This window comes from Vicugna pacos, chromosome 2 (genome assembly GCF_048564905.1).
Source record: "Vicugna pacos chromosome 2, VicPac4, whole genome shotgun sequence".
NCBI classification, from domain to species: Eukaryota; Metazoa; Chordata; class Mammalia; order Artiodactyla; family Camelidae; genus Vicugna; species Vicugna pacos.
Window position 1 is genome coordinate 70,930,988 of NC_132988.1, and position 22,060 is coordinate 70,953,047.

The following is a 22,060-nucleotide window of genomic DNA, read 5'->3' on the forward strand; positions in this document are numbered from 1 at the left end:
TATATGTGTGTGGTGTGTAACGTGTCAGTAAAGCAGCTTTCAAAAAAAAAAAAAAGCTCAGATTTATAGCATTTGCTGATTTCCATGGTGTAAGCACCCCGTCATGGCCAAATTTATGCTTCCAAAAGTTAATAGCTGCCTAACAGAATTAATAACTTTACACTCAGCTCTTGCAGTGGGATGAGCTGGCTTGAGAACAGCAATGACAGTAAGCGACAACAGGAAACCCTCCCTGACCAAGGGTGAGCTCCTACGGTTCCCCGGGATGACTGCTCTGCAATTACAGAAGATTTACTTCTTCTGCATTTCTCTTTTAATAAAACTATGACTATGTTCTACTCTAGGCTGTCAGAGTGCATATCCTTTCTCCAAGAGGAGTTTTTTGAGTAGGGGCTTGAATAAAGTGAAGTGGTTTTACCCCTCAAAGGACAGGCATCTCTGTTCCCCGGTTTAGACGACAGTTACTATTCCTTGAGTGAACTCTGGCCACTTTGAAATGGGAGGAGGAGTGGGAGAAAGGTATAGAGTATCAGGGAAACTGCCCTGAGTTCTCACCCTGACCCCGGGGCCTCTCTCACTCCCCCACTGCATGTAAGGCCTTGGCCTTTCTGTGAAATAAACACTCCTTGACCCTAGCTTGGAGGAAAACTGGAAGGGCTAGACTCTAAAATAAGCTAATTATCATCTATAGTCTAAGAAAGCCAAAGAAAACCAAGGAAACATTTGACACAAAGAAGTTGTCTTCAAGAAATTATTTTCCATGTTACATTTGCATAAATTTGTCATGGGCCAGACATTTCAACAGAAAGAGGGGAACAACATGATCTCGAGTCTGTGGGCAGCCTGTTATCTTCCCCGCCAAGGTCAGACTGTTCCTCCTCTTGTTTCATTTTTGCTCCTCTTGGTGGACGCGAGGCTGGCCAGTCTGAGGCTGCAGGCTAAGTCCTGCTGATTTTTTCCCCCATAACATTGTTTGTTCAAAGTAATGCATATTGCGCAGCACTATTCATCTTGCTGATATTTTGGTTTGTTGAGCCAGTAGCCCAAGAAGCATGTCCTGCGGCAATGCCAGTCAACGAGAAGCTAGCAGTAGCCAAAGGTTAAGTACCAAAGATGTACTTGGCAAGACGACTGACCCCATATCCTTGCTCTAAGATCTGGATTCCTCTCTACTTAATAGAGTGACGTGGTTCCTATAAACTGAGCACGACAAGGCTCAGTTGTCAGGGAGCAAATCCCAAGACACATGATGACCAGGTCAGCCTTTTGCCCTAACTGTGGCAGTCTCACACCAGGAAATGACAATTACTTTCCTGCTGTTAATTCATGTGCAATTTGATACCTCTTGAGTAATAAGTAGAGGTTGAGAAATAAACTTCCTTCCTGCTGTTGAAATTTCTACACCTAGAGTGCTCCAATAAATGGAACTAACTAGTGTTTTTTATTTAATTATGAAAAAGATTTGCTTAAAATCAGAACAAATTAACTTAGAGCAAGTGTGTAGAGTAAGTTAGGTTATTAAACCACTGAAAACTAGGTCTGTCTCCCACTCAAGATGTTTTCAAGGATACTCTGAGGAACCACTGAAGGCAGAATGATAATTCTTTGCTTTTCCTAATAATGCCGTGTTGTATTATGTTACTCTGAGGAACCACTGAAGGCAGGATGATAATTCTTTGTTTTTCCTAATAATGCCATGTTGTATTATGTTACTCTGAGGAACCACTGAAGGCAGGATGATAATTCTTTGCTTTTCCTAATAATACCGTGTTGTATTATGTTATCAAGAATTGATTACAGTGAAAATAACATTTATTAATTGGCCAAGAAAGTATTCTTGAAAGAAAAACACGCATTACATCCCTTAATATAATCTTCCCATCTGAGGTCTTAACCATTAAAACTTATTACCCATACTCCATTTCTCTTTCTTCTCCAGAATGTCCTATTTCAAGCCATTAAGGACTGTTGCATTCCAAGCATTATAAAATGAACTCTGTGTGTAGATAAAAATATTAGGTAAATAATTCTTGTTTCCAAAATCAGTAAGTCCTAAAGGGGTATCAAATTGAGCACAAATTAAAATACATTATTATATTACTCAACTTTTTTCCCCCCAAATTCATTTCCTCAGTCATCTTTTCTAGGATACCTTTCCAGGAATCGTTCCCCAAATGCATTTCCGCAATATCCATGCACCCAGGCCCATATCTAATGTGGGTGAGGTCTTGAAGGAAGGTTCAGAGAGAGGCCCATATTCTCCTGCCTAAATATTTGAAACTTTCTAAACAAGCTAACAAAATGTTAAATAAAATAGTTCTGTCTTCCTACCTTGACAAATGTATATCAAAGCATGTTAAAAAATACAGAAAGCTTATGGATTTTATATGATGAGAGTAAATAGAATAGCAAAGATAGCTGAATTTGATTATTCCACGTATCTGGGTGTTCTGTGATTGTCCAGGCCATGTTTGGATGCATACAAAATAAAGATGTACATGATCCATGAGTTATACTATATTAGTTGTATAAAATTTATTCTTCTTGTCTACATTTCAGCAAAATTAATTCTTAAGTTTTTATAATTAAAATTTTCACAAAATTTGTGTTCTACAGACAGTCATGCCAAAGTAGATGTGACTTGAATTATTAATCCTTAGATAGTTTTATTATTCATTTTAATTAGAGATTTCACTTTGCTAATGCAGTGACTTGAATTGTCAATAAGATTTCTGAAGCATTAATTAGATTAAAAAATGAACCATGAATTTTACATCATGTTCGCACATTATAATGGGTTGCTTATGATAAATTATCTAGACAGTCACTAATCTTCCACAATAAATAAGAAAATACACAGTGGACAGATTCCTTCAGGTCATGTTTATTGAGAAGATCGGAAAATTATTGGTCACAAGAGTATGACCTTTTGAGGTCCCTCAGGCTTCTTAGCCCAAGTCCCCCTGTGAAAATTCTGTTTTTTAAAACACATCTCCAGCTCTTCATAGGCATTCCAGGGCAGAAGAGAATGGAAGGGAGTCCAACCGCCACATTTATCATTCCTTAGCCTCCCCAGTTTGTTACCCTGGAACAACTCAGCCCTGGGACTGTACTATGTTAGTCAAGAGAGTGGATATTTAGGGTTAAGGATTTTTAGGATGTTAAAGGTCATTCAGTGCCCACACTGGGCTCTGGTTCCTTATGCGGTAGAGGTGCCCGTATGTTCTCTGGTACATTTATTTTTTATATGTTGCTGATAGGGTAGCCTTCTGAAAATTTGGTTATGGTCAAAGGTCCCCTTTTTCCCGAGCCTGAGGACAGTACTGGACCCCATGTGGAATCGGCCATAACATGATACACTTTATTCCCCCCTCTATTTGTCTATTCTCTTTTAGAATTTAAACTCTGTAAGAACAGTGACAGTATTTTGCTCCTATTTTTATCCTTAGCTCATATATATAATGTCTGGCATAAATACTATATTATTATTGCCTGCTGACATCCTTCTTTGCTCAACCAAACTGTGGCTCTTGTGAACTAAGGGGTATATATTTTGATTTCTGGATCTCAGTGACTCACCTAATCTTGAAAACATAGGCGTGGCTTAATAAACAAATCCATCATTTAATGTATGTAACCTCAGAACTCTATTGCCACCATGGAAAGGAAGAGACAGTTTAGTCCATATCCCACATTATCTTGATGTCAGTTTGGTAAACATCCAACAGAAGCAAGAAGAAAACACAGAACAAGAAGAGCATTAGAACACAGAAGTGGCTTCTTTCTCCATTCTACCATTTGGCTACTCTTAATTTTACTTTCTGTTTCAAAGTCTCAATTCATGAATCTTGGACCGCCAGTTGGTCTAAAGACAAATTCAAAGCTGATGAAAGAACTTCATATCCCTTGGACTTGCTTCTCTTTTCTTTCTCTTAAAGATCTTTCATTTTTTTATTCCCTTTTTCTCACAACTCTCTGCATCTCCCGTTCTTTTTGAACTCATGATCAACCCTTCATCTTCACTTAGTTCTCTGCTGAATACCACAGAGATGGAAGAGTAGGAAGGAAAAAGGGACTGTCACAGTTCAACACACTGCCAAGATCAACAATTTTGCTTTTTCTCTCAGCTCTCTCCTTCCAAGGAGGTAATAAGAATATGAAAGAAAGGCTGGATTCTGTACTTAGAAGACTGGTAAGCACTGGTATTATCAACCATAGCAACAATTTCTGTGCGACAGAATGGAAAAAGTTGCACAGTGCTGCAATTCAAATGACCATGCCAATGTTTATCCTTTTATAGAAAACAAGTTTAAACCAAAGTCCAAAGGGATATTCCTGGATGCTTTGCTCTGCATAAATCACTTGGGACCTTTGCACTACCAAGGAGTGTGATCAGGGAACCACAATAATGACTGAGATTGAATAATTTTCTTTTTCGTGGGATAGGATTAAATTTTAATCTGTTTTAAAGAACTAAAGAAATTTAAATTTTCCTGTGCACTCAAGTTTATAGAGCAAAATTCAGAGTCACCACTCAATGCTTGAAGATTCAAGAAAGTAATTTGGAGGACAGTAGGGTTTGAACTTTTATAAGGGCAAGTTGAAAGCTCAGAATTTAAAATAACCACCACTGGCTTTGCTTTTGTTTTAACTGTAATTACTATAAGGCACACAACTGAGCTAACTGCTTCTTATCTCATAAAGCTTTGTCTATTTTCCATCTATGTTTGTAATGGATATTTATGTAAGATAGAGGGGAAAATGGCTATAAAGATGTGACAAAAAAGATTATACCCTGGATAAATGTATTATTCAGAAAGTCCTTTGTAATCTAAAAATTTTCAGTTTGTCTAGTGATTAGTAATGTATAATTATATTGAATTTTTAAAAATTCTATTACAAAAACAGAATATCATCATATAAGTTATCCTATGCAATTGAAAATTGTCCTAATTCAAAGCACATATCAGGCTCAAAGGTACAGTCTTCAGAAAGGTATTACCTCAGTGGTGGGGTCAAATTAATCCTTATCTAAGGGGTTTTTTGAACCCACACTAAGATATTTTAAAATCTAGCCTTCAAAGTCAAATCAATCCCAAGTAACCTAGCTGCATCCCAGAACAAAGTGAAAAAATATTTAAAGTAATATGAAATATATAACTATATTTATAACAAACAAAAAATTCACAACACTTGACATCCAATCAAAAATTATGAACCATACAAAGAAGCAGAAAAGTATCACTATTTCTAGCAGGAGGAAAACAGAAAACCAGGAATGGCCAGTAATAGATTAGTAGACAAGGATGTTAAAACTGTTATTATTAATATAATCCACAGATTCAAAAACTGGTTGAAAGGAAGAACACGATGAGGAGAGAAGTGGAAGGAATAAAAACCACCCAAGTGAAAAATTTAGAGGGTAAAAATGCAATGACTGAAATAAAAAATACACTGGCTGAATTCCCAGCAGATTATACATTGCAGAAGAAAAATTCAGTGAACTTGAAGATACAGTGATAGAAAGTCTTGAAAATTACTCACAGACAGAAAAGATTTTTAAAATGAAGAGATCATCAGTGAACCAGGGGACAATATCACACAGCCTAACACACATAGAATTGGAGTCTCAGAAAGTGGTGGGGTGAAGGGGAGCCAGAAAAAAATTTGAAGAAATAATAGCCAAAATTTTTCCAAATCTGATGAAAATTATATCCAGGAAGCTCAATAATCCTCCAGCAGTAAAAACACAGATAAAATAAAACTAAGATACATTATAATCAAAGTGCGCACATACACATCAGTGACAAAGAGTAAATTTTAAAGCAGCCAGAGTTAAAAACCCATACTCTGAACAGAAGAACAAAGATGAGAAAGAGAGCAGACTGCTCATCACATCAGAAACCATGCAGCCCATGCTGATTAACCTGGAATTCTAAACTAAAAACAAAAAAAAAACAACAACAAAAAAAAGACTTTCAAAAATGATGAAACAAAGATTTTTTTCAGACATACAAAAGATGAGAAGAATTTATTACCAGCAGACCAACAATGTTAAAAGAAGTCTTCCAGGCAGAAGTAAAATAATACCAGATAGAAACTTGGATACAAAGAAAGAAGGGCATCTGGAATAGGAAATACGGACATGAATATAAAACATATTTATATTATTTAAAAGTCTGCCAAAAATTGACTATTTAAGGCAAAAATAGCAACAATGTATTGTGAAGTTTATAACATATGAAGAAGTAAAATGTGTGACAATAGCAAAGAGTCAGGGAGAGGGAAAAGGAAGTATACTGCTGTAAGATTATTACACTATCTGTGAAGGCACCTTATGTTAAGGTAGACACTGATAAACCCCAGAGAAATTCTTTAAAAGGGATAACTAATAAGGTAATACTGGTAATACTATTAAATGAAATGTTAAAATAAAATATCAATTAACTCAAAAGATGGCAAGCAGAAAAAGAAGCAGAATTATCAGGGAGTGTATGAGACAAACAGGAGATAAAATAGCATAATGGTAAATATAAACCCAATCCTCCAGAGAATCATATTAAATGTAAATGAGATAAATGCTCCAATGAAAGGTCATGACTATCAGTCTATAGAAAAACAAAATTTAAACATACATTAATACAATAACTTATTTTAAATATAAAGATCTGGGTAGTTTAAAAGTAAGAGAATTTAAAAAGATTTACCATATTAACATTAATCAAAGTGAAACTGGATGTCTATAATATATGCAGATTTCAGAACAAAAACTATTGCTGGTAGTAAAGAGTCATTTCACAATGATAAATGCTCAATTATTCAAGGCAACGTAGAAATCTTACATGTGTATGATGGTTGGTAAGAACAAGTTTTGTCAAAAGTCATCAAATTTTACACCTAAAATTGTTCAATTTCTTTTTACATAAACAAAATCTTAATAATGCTGACCAAAACATCCACACAGTCCATTGATCATAGTGCCTTTCACATGCAGTGTTGCATCTTTCTGTGTCCTTTTGAAAAGCTAAGTAAACTTGATGCTGGTGAAGCCTATTGAGTGCCATCAGTCTGATGTTCATTCTAAGCATCAGATCACCACTGCTGGTTAGGCAATGAGTATTGCAGTCATCAACTCCTACAGTGCTCCCCATATAACTATCAGATATTTATCTATTCTCTAACTACCCCCAGGATAGGCCCACATCATTCATTTCAACATATACTCTATAACAGGCATCGTGTTCTGTGCCAGAAATTGTGCTATAGACTGGGATCCAAAAATGAGCCTCCACCCTCGCTCACAGGCTAAGATAATTCCAATCTAACATGGCAAATATTTGTATAGATTAAATAAAATGCCATAAGAAGAGGAAGAGGAGACTAGGTAGCTGGAAAAACATAATCGTAAGTGTCACCATCTCACAAAGGCTTGATAGATGCCAAGGATAATTATTCCCATTTAACAATTGAGGAAGCAATCTGAAAAGCCTTAAAGAACTTGCTCAAGGTCATACATTAAAGGCAGAGAAATTTGGCTGATTCCCAACCCCTTGATCTTTCTACCATATCATGCTACTACGTAAAGGGAAATGACATGTAAGTAATTGCTTCCTGCAGGGACCAACAGATGAGCTTGATCTTGAAGGAAGAGTTGGTTATGGGAAGAATGAAACTGCAAAAAAAAAAAAAAAAAAAAAAGAAGTGGGTGCAAGCACCCTAAAGTCTGAATGATTATTGCATGTTTGAGAAGAGTTTATCATTCTGTAAATGTAGAGTACACGTAAGGGGTGATGCAGAGATACATTGGTATGAGAGTAGATAATCATTTCTCAAAGAGCTTTGCCCCCTTTTTGAATTTACCCCTCATATTTCACCTTCATTGCTGCAAGAATTATCCTGCTAAAATACAATTACAATGATGTCATTCATCTATGTACAAACATTCAAGGCTTCTCTTTTGCTTTCAGTCCAAATTTCTTAGCAGGCATAGCACATGTGACTTATTTTCCTAATCTTTAAAATGTGTGTATTTTGAATATCTATTTCCTCAGTTCACTATGAGGAGATTTTATACACACACACACAGTCTCAGTCTTGTTTTATATAATATTAAATGGTATATTTTTACTAATTGTTACTGATTATTAATAGTTACTATTATTATTGATATCCTTTGTGCTGTCATAGTATGGTGGGTTGAATCAGACACTTAGCAAAGATCATTTGGTGAAAAAAAGAGTGTTGACATTGAAATACAAGTACTTCAATTGATTTTCTGAAGAATGAACACATCAGGAAGTGGGGTGCAGGTGGTAAGATCTTACGGTTTTGCTATTTTCTTTATGTCCCTTTTGATGTCTGCCACAAACAATGTCCTTAGTTGGATATATAATTAGCAAATATGACCTAACAGGCCAAAGAAGCAAAACAAACTTTGCTCCATGTTAACCTTTATTTTAGATTAACTCTGATGAGAACATTGTGAAGCTGTCACCCTTATCTGCAGAAGCATCAGAAGCTGGCGTTCCTGGCAGGAACGGCACAGGTTGTACAATAACTTACTGTAGCTCTCTGTTGTGCAAACTCTCAGGGAGTGATGAAATTAAAGTGGCATTATTTCAATGTTTTCTTTTTTTCTCACTGGAAATTCTCAGCAGATAACGTCTGCCAACTAGGAACTTATTGTATAGTCACAACTTTGATCAGTGAAACAAAAATCATTAAAAGGTATTATTGCTTGTGGAAATTCTTTTTCTATACCTTGTGCATAAAGGGCTTAATTTTACAGTGTTACTCATGTATATGAGTCAAAAAATCACAAAATAATACTTAAACTAATTATATGTATTGTATTACGGTATATTTTCTTTTTTATTTGATCCTGCTGTAGTTAATTCCATTATATTTTAAAATGATACTTACAACCTACAAAATTGATTTTATGACCTACCAATGCATCATGACTTGTAGTTTAAAAGCATTGCTCTAGTCTTTTATGACAGAGCCAAGCTTTGATGGTCCATGATAATGGTCTATTACCTTATTTGTGCCTTTCAATATACTGAGAGAGTTAGGAGAGATAGGATGCTTAGACCAGCTAGGCCCTTTGCACACCCTGCCAAATACTCATCTTCAGTCTGACAGACTGACCCAGTGTTGGAGATCTCTAAAAAGTCCATGGGATGAAGTGTTTGCAGCAGAGTTAGCGCAAGCAGGAGAATCTCTGGGTTGTTGACATTCTGGGGGATAGTAGCTACCATCACGCCTACATTTTCTTTTGGTTCCCAGTACAAACTAGGTTGAAGTTTTTTTTTTTTTAATGCATTGTCTTCTAGAGGAGCTTAAAAGGTGAAATGCACTCAGTAGGCTTAAGATTTACATGCTGTCTGTCTTTCCCAATCTTTCTTTTCTTGTCCAGAGAAAGACTGGCTTTGAGCCAATGGGCTTCTGAATAAGACTGCCTTGAGTTCGAACTTTAACTCTACCTTTAAGATCTCTACCTTAGTTTTCTTATCTATAAAAATGAGAATAATGATATCAATTTCATAGCATTCTTGAAATTATTAAAATGATATTATGAAAAGCTCATCTGCATTGCATCTCACCCAGAACTGGGACCTAACAAATACTGCTCTCCTCCCTTCCCTTGGTTCTTTACCAAACAGCAGTGGGCACAGCCCCTGAGCTAACAAGGAACCTGCTAAGGACACCACAGAGAAGCAAGAATTTTTCTTCGGCAGAATCACAACACAAAACTGGGATGTTACAGTCAATAAAGAAAAAGTTTACCACAATGAAAATAAACTGCATTTCCCAAAAATCAAATTAAAAAGCCAGCAAAGCCTGTCAACCACCATGTTTATAAGACTCTAAAGTATATCTGGTAATTGAGAAGCTATTTTAACTTTCTCCTTAGTGAAAAAAAGTAAAAAGAAATAAGCAGATTATGTAACCATATCAATTATTTATTTCTTCACTGTGTCAGATACAACAAAGGGATTGTACTAATGTCCAGTTTTGTATGGAGAGCAGCAGAACTTGAAAGCGAATGGTGGTCACCAAGCATAAACAGAGTTAGGACTATTAAGTCTAAATTATTAACAGTGTTGGCTAATGTGTCTTCTACGCTGTAATTCCAAAGCACCGTATCCAACCTCCATTAGATCTTACTCTGAAATCTATTGTAATTATTTCTTTGTCTTTCCGATCTGTTTCTCTGCAAGAGAAAACTTTATCCCTCCTCGTATATCTTCATTCCAAGAAAATGTCAACCACAGCAGATGCTAAAAAATGGTTAATGTTTTTGGTGGGTTGCTAGAATAAGCAACTCAACTAACAAATAATTAATTAAGAAGAGTAACGCCAATAATTACCTAATTACTGCCTCTCATACAATAATTTACAGGTACAATGATCTCCCACCGTGTCATTACCACCAGCAGTGTTTCATTTAGAAATAAGTATGTCTGAGAACTTCAGCATTGTGCCAGCATTTCCCCTCATCTGTCCATCTGTACCCTTCAACCACAATCACACAATATCATATCATGTGCTCAGAAAGTAATATTTCTTTGTATACATACATATTTAAGGTAGTGTATCATATGTGTTACATAACCAAGCCATCCTCCCTCCCTTTTCCTCCAGCTTCCTCCCATTTGTCCCACCTGGAACTCACGGTTCTTTAACCTCCTCTATTTCAGAACCTTCAAATGACACACTAGCTCAGTCACCCACAGGTAGAACCTCACCTTGACATCATTATCCTCAGAATAGTGCCACAAGATTACAGACACTGAAAGGCCCTTCCAAGACTAGAGCTTTTTGTCCTAACTCTTCTCCTCTCAAACTTACACTGAATATGCTCAACATCCCACGGGGACCTGAAACCCCATCAAAGAACCTCCCCTACCACCATTTTTTCAGTTCATCACACCTTATCCGGCTTCATGCACCTTCCAGCTAAGCATAGAAGTCATTTCTGCAAATTACCATCTTCATAGTTCACACCAGGTTAATCCTACGTTCTTGCTCGCTCTCACTGTCTTTCTCTGTTTTTGTCCTTGAGCTACAATATATTGCTGAAGAAATGAAGTCATGTGAGTTGGTATCAGGGCACTTCAATGCTTTCTAATCATAGGTGTCCTTTTCCTGATAATTTACAGTCCTTTTGTTCATTAAGATAAACTACCTTCAGACTTTCAGAAACTGTTGTCCCAAACCCTCGCCCCTTCCCTCAAACATCCAGCCCTGACGACTCAGTACATGATCTGTCCTCCTACTTTACTGTGATGATCCCTAAACTCACTTCCTTTTATCCCCAAAATCCCTCTGGGTCTCCTCCGTTTTCTCCTTATACTTCCTTCATATTGAGGAACAATTACCTCACTCCTACCCCATGTGCTAAATACAAGCAGTCAATAAAACTGATTACTTAACCTCAACTGTAGAAGGAAAAATTCATGCATGACCTATTTTCCTTTTACTTTTAAAAGCTATTCTTTAAGTATTGTATTGTTTTATTATTTGTTCTTTATTTTACATACAGCATTTACTTTCAAGCACATTTTACGAATGCGAACTTGATTTTCTTAATAATCCTATGAAGACCATTTTCAAGACCTAAAAGAAGTACAATTGTTCCTGTTGGCTGTTAGCTAGTGGGATGCAGATTGGACAAAAAATGAAGCAGATACAATGAGAAAAGCTGTAAGGAGAATCACGTGGTACAGGAAAAACAGAGAGTAAGTTCTATTTCTAACTTCCTGTTTCTCAATTCCAGCCCCAAGTAATAGCTGTGGCTATTTCCTGCCCTTGCCATCTATTGACTTCCTTCCTGGCCTTCTGTAAGTGCCAAATAAATGCTAAACATCACCTCCATGCCCTCACGCAGAGCTTTTATTTTGCTCATGTTAGTTTGATGACATTTCAATTACTTGTGACATATGCTCTGTGTGTCTCTATTTTAAAAATGCATGTACCGATGGACAGAGTCAAGAAGAGTGAAAACAAAACTAGAAGTATGTCTGATAAATAAATATGTGGAGGTGTAGTAAAAAAAAGATGGACAACATTCAAAAATCAAGTTTTTGATTCTTTATTCATAAATCTTCTTGTCAAAACCCACATTGTAACACCATGTGTGTGATATTTTTATTTGTAGTTAATACACTCATATATTGACTTCCTAAATTTTGCTTTCAAAGCCAAAGTCATCATGATGTTTTTATTCTCCAGAAACATCCTCTTATAACAAAAAGGACGTATTTCCATGGAGAAGTTCCTCCTTTCCCTGTGTTGACTTCCCTTTTTTAAACTTGTCATACCACTATTTCTTTGTGTTACATTATATGATCATGATAACATTTACTTAATCAGGACTATTTCCTAAACATTTAGGAAACAATTTTGAGAAAATAGAGATGAAAACCTAATATTGAGCAACTTTTAAAAACCTTTAAAAACCGCCCAAAGCCAATATTTTGGAAGAATACTTAGTATAACTTGAAATGATTTAAATCACTGCAAATTGCTTAAATAATCCAAATCTTCACTATAAATACAGTAACAACAGAAGTTGGAGGGGAATATATTGGATAGATATTAAAGAACGTCAAGTTAAGAGTTTATCCAATTTTGCATCTCATAAATTCTGTCCTAGCCCTTTATACATAGTGAGTGGTTAGTTAAGGTCTATTGAATTGAGATCCACTATCTCTTCATTTTCTGTTCTGTCCTGGGCCTTTTATTTACTGACCTCCTTACACACCAGTTAGTAGTGAATTTGTCCACATAGGTCATGGAAACACCTTGAGATGCATTTAAGAGCATTCCAGTGAAGGTAACATCTAAACTGGTTTCTGACCAACAGCCTTCAGTGACTAAGTCCTGCCTCCCTCTCCCAGCTCCATCTCTCCCCTCTCTCTACCTCTAAGCTCCAGATATATGAATTGCTGGCTGCTTCCAGTAGATGCTCATTCCAGCCTTGATGCCTTTGTTGATTCAGTCATCTTCTGGAGTGTTTCCCCCATCCTTAGATCTCCCAGTTCACCTGGAAAAATCTCATCCATCTTTTAAGATTCAACTCAAGAGTTACCTTCCCCCCAGAGAAACTTTCCTGAAGTTCTTCTCTGAGAATTTGGCCCACCCCTTGAGAAACAAGCCTAGGAATCCCACTTCTGTGCTCCTATCATATCCTGGGCTTACGCTTCATGGGATTTATCCACCTGCTTTATAATTTCCTGTAAGTGTCTGCTTCTCCTGTTAGACTGAAAGTTTGGTGGTAGTGGAAAGCATCTCATACGTTTTTTGTGTCCTTTGAACCTAACGTGATTCTAACTCATAAATGCTAATTTAAAAATAAATAGATGGAGAAAAAAAGGGAAGGAAAGATTTAAATAGTAAAGAAATTGATCTGTTGGAAAGATAACTTTAGAAGCAATATGAAGCATTATGCTGTACAGAAATTGACACATTGTAAACTGACTATATTTCAATAAATATATATATATATATATGCACACACACAAAAAGAAGCTTATGAAAGATGAAGGTATTTTTCAGGACTCTTTTCCTGTGAGTGATGGAATCACAACTCAAACTGACTTAATAAGAGAAGAGGCTTTATTGCTATATAGCAATAAAAGTCAATGGGTTAGGTAGAACAAAGGTAGACACAGGTGCTCAAACAACATTCCCAAAAATCTTGTCTGCGCTTTCCTCTGTGACAGTCCATTCTTGGATAGGCTCCCCCAAATGGTGGCAAGACTCCAGGTTTGCATCTTTGCACTTAGCAATCCCAGCGAGAAGCAAGAGCCTGCTGCACAACTGGCATTGTCTCATCGGCCAATCTTAACTCTTTTGCTCCACTGTGAACCCATATTGGCCTGGGCAAGGGCACAGGAGGGAAGGAGGGAGAAACACCACCGTAGGGTCACAAACTCCTTGTCTTGAGCTCAGAATTGAAATCATCTCACCTTAATCACATGGATTGATAAGGGCAGGGGTGAGGATTTCCAAAGGAAAACCAGGGTTCTGTTTTAAGAAGGAGGAAGAGAAGGGTGGGTGGCAGACAAAACAGCAGATGTAATAGAGGTTGGTGGGGGAGGTTAACACTGGGCTCAACTGAGTGCCCTTAGACAGAGGGGTGGGAGATCTTGGGATCTAGGGACATGTTCAGTCGTCTTTATTTTCTCCCTTCGGTGTTAGAACCGTCAGACAACAAACTACAGCTGTTAGGAAGTGGGAGGGATGGCAGTGGCAATTATGTCAGCAAAGCTCCTAAAGCAAGTCCGGATAAAGCAGAGTCACACCCTCATTCTTGTTGGCCAAGTCGCAAGATCTGTGCTTTGCTCAGAACAGCGACCCTAGATTTTGCAAGCATATTACACTGTATTAGTCAAATACGAAGGATGAAATTAAAAAATTACAAGGAAGATGGAATTTAGTAAACTAAGCTTCTACTTAGATAACATCATTTGGCTAGTGATCACATTGGTTTACAGCTTGTGAATATAAAAGCGGTGTTCAGGACATGTTAAAACAAAAAGCAATTTGCTTATCATAAAGGACTTTGTAACACTGGTGTTCTTAAAATTTTCTGAAACTTAGTTTAGGGCTATCATGAATTAAATAATGGAAAGTGGTATATTATAAAAGAAAAAAAAACCCACCTTTCTACTTCCTTCCTGAAAGCTAATGATTTTAATTTAACAAGTTCTAGGAGTCAAGTTATAGATAATTCTGCAGATAATGAGTTGATTCTGATGTATCTCATCTTTTTGGCTGCTACTGTAAATAAGCTGAAATTCTACTCTTCCTGAGTGTTTACTCAAGTCAGTATTTTGGGTTGGGTCTGGGAATCATTACAGCTAATATTTTTTATTGTTTGGGTAGCTAGCTGTTAATGCCCAAGGCAGAGAGAGAGTCTTTTCTCAAATATTTTCCCACAAATGCATTGGGGAGCATTTTACTCATTCCTATTTTATATGGGAATTGATAGTGAAATTTCAAACAACAGATTTGAAAAATCTATTCCAGGATTCTCAAAGAATACAGACACATCTTCCTTTCAAAATTTCTAATGCTGAAAATTTTTAAAGATAAATTGAGATGTTTCTTTAAAAAATATACATTTTTCCTATTTACATAAGGGTTTAATGTAGATTGTTGCTGTTTATGTAAGTATCATAATCAATTCAGGCTGCTATAACAAAATGCAATACACTGTGTGACTTAAACGACAAACATTTATATCCCCCAGTTCTGGAGGCTGGGAAGCAAGATCAAAGTGTCTACAGATTCAGCATTCAGTGAGAATTCTCTTCCTGGTTGGCAGATAGTCACCCTGATGCTGTATCCTCACACTGCAGAGACAGGGAGAGAATAAGCTCTCAGGGTGCCTTTTCTTATAAAGGCACTAATCCCATCATGAGGACCCCACCCTGATGACCTCCTATAAACCTAATTACCTCCAAAAGGACCCACCTCATTATATCATCACAATGGGATACAGGGCTTCAACATATGAATTTTGGGGAGTCCATAACAGTAAGGCTGTAAAATACTTCTCTTTTATTTATTTAACAGATATTTATATAGCACTTAGTATGTTCTACAAGTGTTAACACATTTAATGTTCATAACCACCCTGTGAGGCAGGCACTATTATTAGCTCTCTTTTACAGAGGAAAAGCAAAAGCAGAGAGAGATTAAATAAATTGCCCTTGGCCCCAAGGTCATGTGGCAAGGCAGTGTGCAGCTGAGATTTCAGCTCTGACAGCTTGACAAGCTCTCTCTGTTCCTAAGGCAGACCCACTCCCTCAGCTCCCCTTCTCACCCCACCCACACAGTATCTCACACATCCCCGGGGGTCCTCATCTACCCTTGAGGATCAGTTTAAACGATCTACAGTTTAATCCAGAAAGGGTTATTGAAGCCAATAGTGAAAACTGAATTATCCAGTGAGAAAGCCTTACCCATAAAGAATTTGAAATGCTTTACTGACATTTTAAATAGCTAAAGTACATTGAGAGTTGATTCTCAAGACAGAATCCATCCCAGGAAAGAGGCAAACTTGTAGGACATGGAACGAAATATACTAGTAATTTAGGGCATACATATTTGAAAAATGTATCTGTTTGCTGCTTATAATAAAATCCTTAGGGAATCCCTAGGTACTTTGTGATGTTTATGATCTTTTCTATCCACGGACAGGTCTAGAAAAAGGTGAAGGGATCTCCTGAGCTCAGCAGGGCTCCTTATAGCCAAAAGTAACTGTCACAAATGAAAACAACCCTATACAACAAAAAGTGGTGCTCATGGAATTACTAGAATTTAAGTTCCAGAATTTCAGAGAGGAAAGATAAGAGATTACAACACTGTATCCTAAAATAAACACTGAATTAACCTGTGCAATGGTCTTTCCTCACCCTACCCCCAGGGCCCACGTGGAAAAACAGCAGCACTGAGCGTGATTTATTTGAGATCCTAAGGCACTAGGACTAGTTTGTCCAAACGTTCTTACACATAAACAGATGGATTTTTAAAGCCTGAGTATATTCCAGTGATAAATAAAATCTGAAAAAAAACAAATTAAAGAGGAAGACAGATACCCAAAAGAGGCTGCCATTCCCGCCTAAATTGAGATGTTTCTTTAAAAAATATACATTTTTCCTATTTACATAAGGGTTTAATGTAGATTGTTGCTGTTTATGTAAGTATCATAATCAATTCTTACAATCCCCAAAACAGAAGTGTTTTAGGCAGAAGTAACTCTTCCTTCTTAAAGTCGTGGTGCGGTACCTACACTGGTCTAAAAGGCCTGACACTCCCCGTCCGGAAACCAGGGGTGATCGGGTGCTTACAGGCTCCTCTAAGGCGGTAGCCCCAACTTGGCAGCGACTCACTGCCTGCGTGCGGATTTGGAACAAAGACGTCACCCCCGCGTCCGCGGATTAGGCGGGAGTGGGGCGGGCGGGGCCGGGCCCCAGCGCTCTCCCTCCGCGGCGGGGCGGCGTCTTCCTTCCGGATCCGAGAACGATCCGTGCGTCCGGGAATCTCCCTGCGCCGGGCTGCCAGCTCCTATCCCACAGGATAAAAGAGGTTCGACCGCCTCGGGGAGTCACAGAGTCCGATCCGCCAGCTCAGCCGCCGCAGACTGAGACCCTCCGAGCTGAGCCCCATGGCCCGCACCGCGACCCCCGCCGCCCCCCGGCTCCTCCGCGCCGCGCTGCTGCTCCTGCTCCTGGTGGCCGCCGGCCGGCGCGCAGCAGGTGAGACGCGGCGCCCGGCATCGCCGGGGCGGGGGGGCGGGGGGCTGGGCGCCCATCCCCGGACGGCCCCCTAACCGAGTCTGCTCTCTCCGCAGGGGCGCCCGTGGTTGCCGAACTGCGCTGCCACTGCTTGCAGACTGTGCAGGGAATTCACTTCAAGAACATCCAGAGCGTGAAGGTGACACCCCCGGGACCTCACTGTGGCCAAACGGAAGTCATGTAAGTGCCGCCGCTGCTGCGGTCCTTGTCACCGCTACCCTCCCTGTCCCCCCTCCCCGACCCCCAGCCCCATCTCCGGCCTCACGTGGATTCTCCCCTCTCTCTGCAGAGCCACTCTCAAGAATGGCCAGGAAGCTTGTCTCAACCCCGCAGCCCCCATGGTTAAGAAAATCATCAGTAAGATGCTAAATAAGTAAGTTTTGATTTTTATTCACAATTGGAGCTAGAACCATTGGTTACAAATACAAGTATCTGCCTTCTGAAAAGTATATTAAGGAAACCCACGGTTTAGCTGCAGGACTGAAAATCATTATTATTTCACCATTCAATTCGATCTGCTGTGGTGGTAGAAGGATATTTCCAGTGCCCTCCATCCTCATCCCCCTCCTCATTCAAATGAGTATGGGTAAATGTATGTTCCTAAATGATTAAATCGATTTAGCCAGTGATGCTAAAATGCTTTCAACCCATTAAGGAACAAACATTGTCTACCTCAGTCTCCCATGGGCTTCAGATCAGAAAAGTAGAACCCTTAGTTTTGGACAACACCGGCCTCTAAATCTTAGTGGTAAGAGCAGGGACTGTGCAGTGAAAGCTCCCTGAGTTCAAGGCCAGGACACCTGTGAAATTTTTTGTAATCCCTTTGATCAGTACATTTTCCAAGTGCAGGGCTGGTCCCGGGTCTACAAGCGGAAGTCTCTCCAGCCTCAGGGGCCAGTGCAAGAGAAGGGCAGTTCTCCTGAGCACCTGTAACACTAACCCTTTTTGCATCACAGGAGCAGCACCAACTGACCCAGAGAGAAGTAAGAAGCTCATTGGCGGCAGGTGCTGAAAAGGCATCTCTCCTCTTACAGGAACTGAAGATGTAGAAGAGAACAGCTGGCTTCTAGAAAGGACTAGACATGCTGGGCTATTTTTTATCTATTCTATTTATTTATACATTTATTTATTTATTTTTCAAAGCTCTTATTTTAATATTTTACATGTTAATATTTAAAGATGTGAAGGTGTTTAATGAAACATAATTCAGTCCTGATTGTTATTTAATATGAAGATCATTGGTTTTAAATGTCTCAAACTTGTATTTATTGGGAGACCATAAAGTGCCAAGCACTGTCATAGAGGTACAGGGGGTGGGTGGGAGAGGGAGGTCCAAGCAATTGGACAGTGAGATCACTATTAGAATCAGGGAAAGTGTGTGCACATCTATTTTTGTACTTGTTTAAAAGAATGTCGGTTGTTATACTGAAGTTATTTCATATTATGTCGTCAACATTTTTATGTTGAAGTTTCCCTTGGACATTTTATGTCTTGCTTGTAGGGCATAATGCCTTGTTTAATGTTCATTACACAATGTTTCTCTTTGTTTTGGAACAAAGAAGTTAAAACTGTTGTTACTTTTTTAAATGACATGAAAATAAAAGTTTTGCAAAAAAAAAATGAGTAGGTTTTGTTTTATTCTTCTTGATTTTTAGTTCTATTGGGTGCCCAAGGGATTGCACAGTTAGACTCGGTTTGTGCCTAAATTTATGCCTGTTCCTGGCTGTTACTTTCCTTATTTTTCTCTTAAGAAGTAAGATTTGACACACTATCCTTCCCAACTGCCTTGAGAATCCTAAATTTATATAAAATATTGCTTTTTTCCCCACACTGACCAACTTCTTATTCAAAATTAGTTCTTCATAAACTGTTGAATTTTTATAAATATTTCAACAAGGGCTCCTATTAAATGGTTTGGTAAGTGGTTTTTCAAACAACTATGCAATTCTTTTCCTTTTAATGAAACTGGGTGTGAAACATAGATAAGTGGATTCATCCTAAGAACTCAAACGATCTGTGCTATTTAAAAAAATTGTAATAATGTACAGTAAAATATGACAAAAAATAACACAAAGGATAGGTAGGGAGATAAACAGACTTGAAAACAATACATTTCTCCAATTGTAGGAGAAATTATTAAGGAAAATTGTTATGTGGCAAGAACACAGTAATTTTTAGGGCAGCCACTAAAAAGGAAATGTAAAATTTTGGATTTAAAAAACTGAGAAGAAGATAAAATGAATGAAAATACCTGAATTAAGGAATAAGGGAACAACAGGTAGCACAGGGAAAGATGGGATGAATCTTGCTTTCAGAAGAATGCCTAGTGATATAAGTAGAGTGTCTCTCCTCCTGAAGTTGGGGTTTAATTTCCTTCCCCACATGAGCGTGGGCTGGACTTTGTAACTTACTTCCATAGAAGACATAAGGAAAAAGGAAAAATAATAACCTTACAGAGGAGATTCTGGTAGATACCACCTGAATGAAGTGATCAAGGTTATTATCAGCAGTTCATCATGTGAATATCATGGACTCCTCATGTGATGTGATGAGAAGTGTGCTTCAACTCCAAGATATTCTTACCCCAAACCCATAATCCCAGTGTAATCAAGAGAAAGTGATCATAAAATTCCAAACTGAGGAATATTCTACAAAACACCAAATGAATATCCTTCAAAACTGTTGAAGTGATCAAAAACAAGACAAGGCTGAGAATCTGCTACAGATCAGAGGAGACAGAGGAAGACATGAAGTCTAAATGCATTGTGGTGTCTAGGGTTGGATCCAGCAATAGAAAAAGGACATTCCTGGAAATTGGTGAGATCTGAATGAAGGCTGAAATGTAGCTAATAGCAATGTACCAATGTTAATTTCTTAGTTTTGACAAATGTTCCATAATTATGTCAAGTGTCAACATTAGGAGATACTGGGCAAAAGATCCACAGGAACTCTTTATACTATCTATGCAAATTTTTTTTAATCTAAAATTATTCTAGACTTCCGGGCAAGATGGCGGAGTAGAAGGACGCTTGTAAGCCACCCTCTCCCACAAATACACCAAGACCCACATCTACAGACCCACTCAGCCAACCAGAGCACCTGCGGAACTCCAACAGATCATCGCCCTCTTCAAAAGATAAAGACGCCAAAAATCTGGTAGGAGAAAAGGAAAAAAGAAAGAACAAAAGGCAAAGCAGCGCGGGACGGGTCCCGCGGGGAGGGAGCGGCAAAGGAGGACTGGCGCTTGCTCGCTGGGTCTCCCCTCTCCAACTGAGAGGCCAGCGGGACGGAGGGGGAGCCTCCGAGGCTCGGATCTGTACAGAGCAGCCCTTGTCTGACAGAACTAAGTTAAACGGGCACAGAGCGTCCCCCCGACAACCAGCCTGAGACGCGGGCCGGCAGCAGCGGGCAGGGCCAGGCTGCATAATCTGGGCGGAGGACGGGGGCGGCTGCACGGAGGAAACTCCGGGGGACTGCAAGGGGCTGAGCGCCAGGGCTGTGGGTGTACAGGACAGAACAACCTGGGCCCTCCATAAAACAGCAAGGTTGATGTGCTCTCGGGGGAAGGGTGCATACCCCCATCTCTGAAAACACGCGGAAACTTTTCAAGGGAAGAGGGGCGGGGCCCAGGCAGAGCCGCCATATTCTCCGGCGCTTAACACCCAGGCGGGGGCAGAGACGAAACCTGCGTCCGCACCGAAGGGCTTAGCAGCCTCAAGGGCCAGACTGAGACGGGCCTACAGCCCTGGGCAGATAGGACCCTTCCATTCTGGTACCCCAGAGAACTTGATCCACAAAGACAAACAAGCATCTCGGTCTTGGCTCGGAGCAGGGACGAGGCTGCCCCTGGGTCTTCCCCGAGCCCACACGCAGAGCGCGACCCGGGCGGAGTGCGACCGTGCGACCGGGGCGGAGCGCCGGGCAGGGCGGAGCGCCGGCGCAGAGCGCGCAGCCGCACAGAGCAGCGGAGCTACCGGCGACACAGGCAGGGGGAGAGCGGCCCCCCGCCTGTCGGGCAGGAACACAACCCCTGACCGAGGTGCTGGGAAGGGGCACGACCCGCCCTCCTGCCTGGCCAGTCTGCAACATCTGACTGCAGCATCCGGAGGGGCAGTGACCCGCCCGCCCGCAGCAGAGGAGAGCTGCATCTGACCCCGTGTTAGGAGGAGGCGCGATTTGCTTGCCGACAGGTGCTGGGAGCAGCACAGAAGAGGGTGCTAACGGAGGGCCTATGAAAACAAGCTGAGCTTCCAAAACAGGACGAAGACAGAAGGACTTCACATTAAAAGCACACAGACTCCAGGAGAACACCAACAACCCCCCCCCTTTTTTTTTTTTTTTTTTTTTTTTTTTTTTTGGTTTTTGTTTTGCTTTGTTTTGTTTTTTTGTTTTCTGTTTTTGTTTCTGTTTTGTTTTGTTTTAATCGGTTTTTACCTGTTCTATTTTCAATTACTCTTTTAATTTTTACTTCTTAATTCATTTCTATTTCTCTTGGGTTTTGATGTCCTGTTATTGATTAGACACAGGCTTCAAACACATATATTCATCTCCCCACCCCCCCTTTTTTTTTTTTTTTAAGGTGTTAAAAGGACTTCTCCACCCGGTTAATACTCTGCTACAACCCGTTCTTCTATTATTCATTATACATTGTTTTCAAACCCTCTTTCTCCCTTCTTTTAAAAATCTTTCTCTCTTATTCTTTTCTCTTTTTTTCTTTTTTTTTCCTAAGTTCTATTCCTAAATAGGCA

At 39.4% G+C, this 22,060-nt stretch overlaps 1 protein-coding gene across 1 annotated transcript; it reads left to right on the plus strand.

Annotated features, from left to right (window-relative positions):
* The first annotated feature begins 16,983 nt into the window (after window positions 1-16,983).
* Window positions 16,984-18,915, plus strand: LOC107034385 (growth-regulated alpha protein-like). Its single transcript, XM_072973306.1, has 4 exons — window positions 16,984-17,273; window positions 17,369-17,492; window positions 17,602-17,685; window positions 18,269-18,915. Exons 1-4 carry the CDS (start codon window positions 17,183-17,185, stop codon window positions 18,282-18,284), a joined length of 315 nt encoding a protein of 104 aa, XP_072829407.1. The 5' UTR covers window positions 16,984-17,182; the 3' UTR covers window positions 18,285-18,915.
* Window positions 18,916-22,060: the final 3,145 nt, after the last annotated feature.

What these genes read in the sequence shown, in the direction of transcription:
- LOC107034385 (XM_072973306.1), top strand. Translation starts at nt 17,183, where the DNA reads ATGGCCCGCACCGCGACCCCCGCCGCCCCCCGGCTCCTCCGCGCCGCG. An exon ending in CGCCGGCCGGCGCGCAGCAG is followed by an intron (nt 17,274 to 17,368) that starts GTGAGACGCGGC and finishes CTCTCTCCGCAG; the next exon opens with GGGCGCCCGTGGTTGCCGAA. An exon ending in TGTGGCCAAACGGAAGTCAT is followed by an intron (nt 17,493 to 17,601) that starts GTAAGTGCCGCC and finishes CTCTCTCTGCAG; the next exon opens with AGCCACTCTCAAGAATGGCC.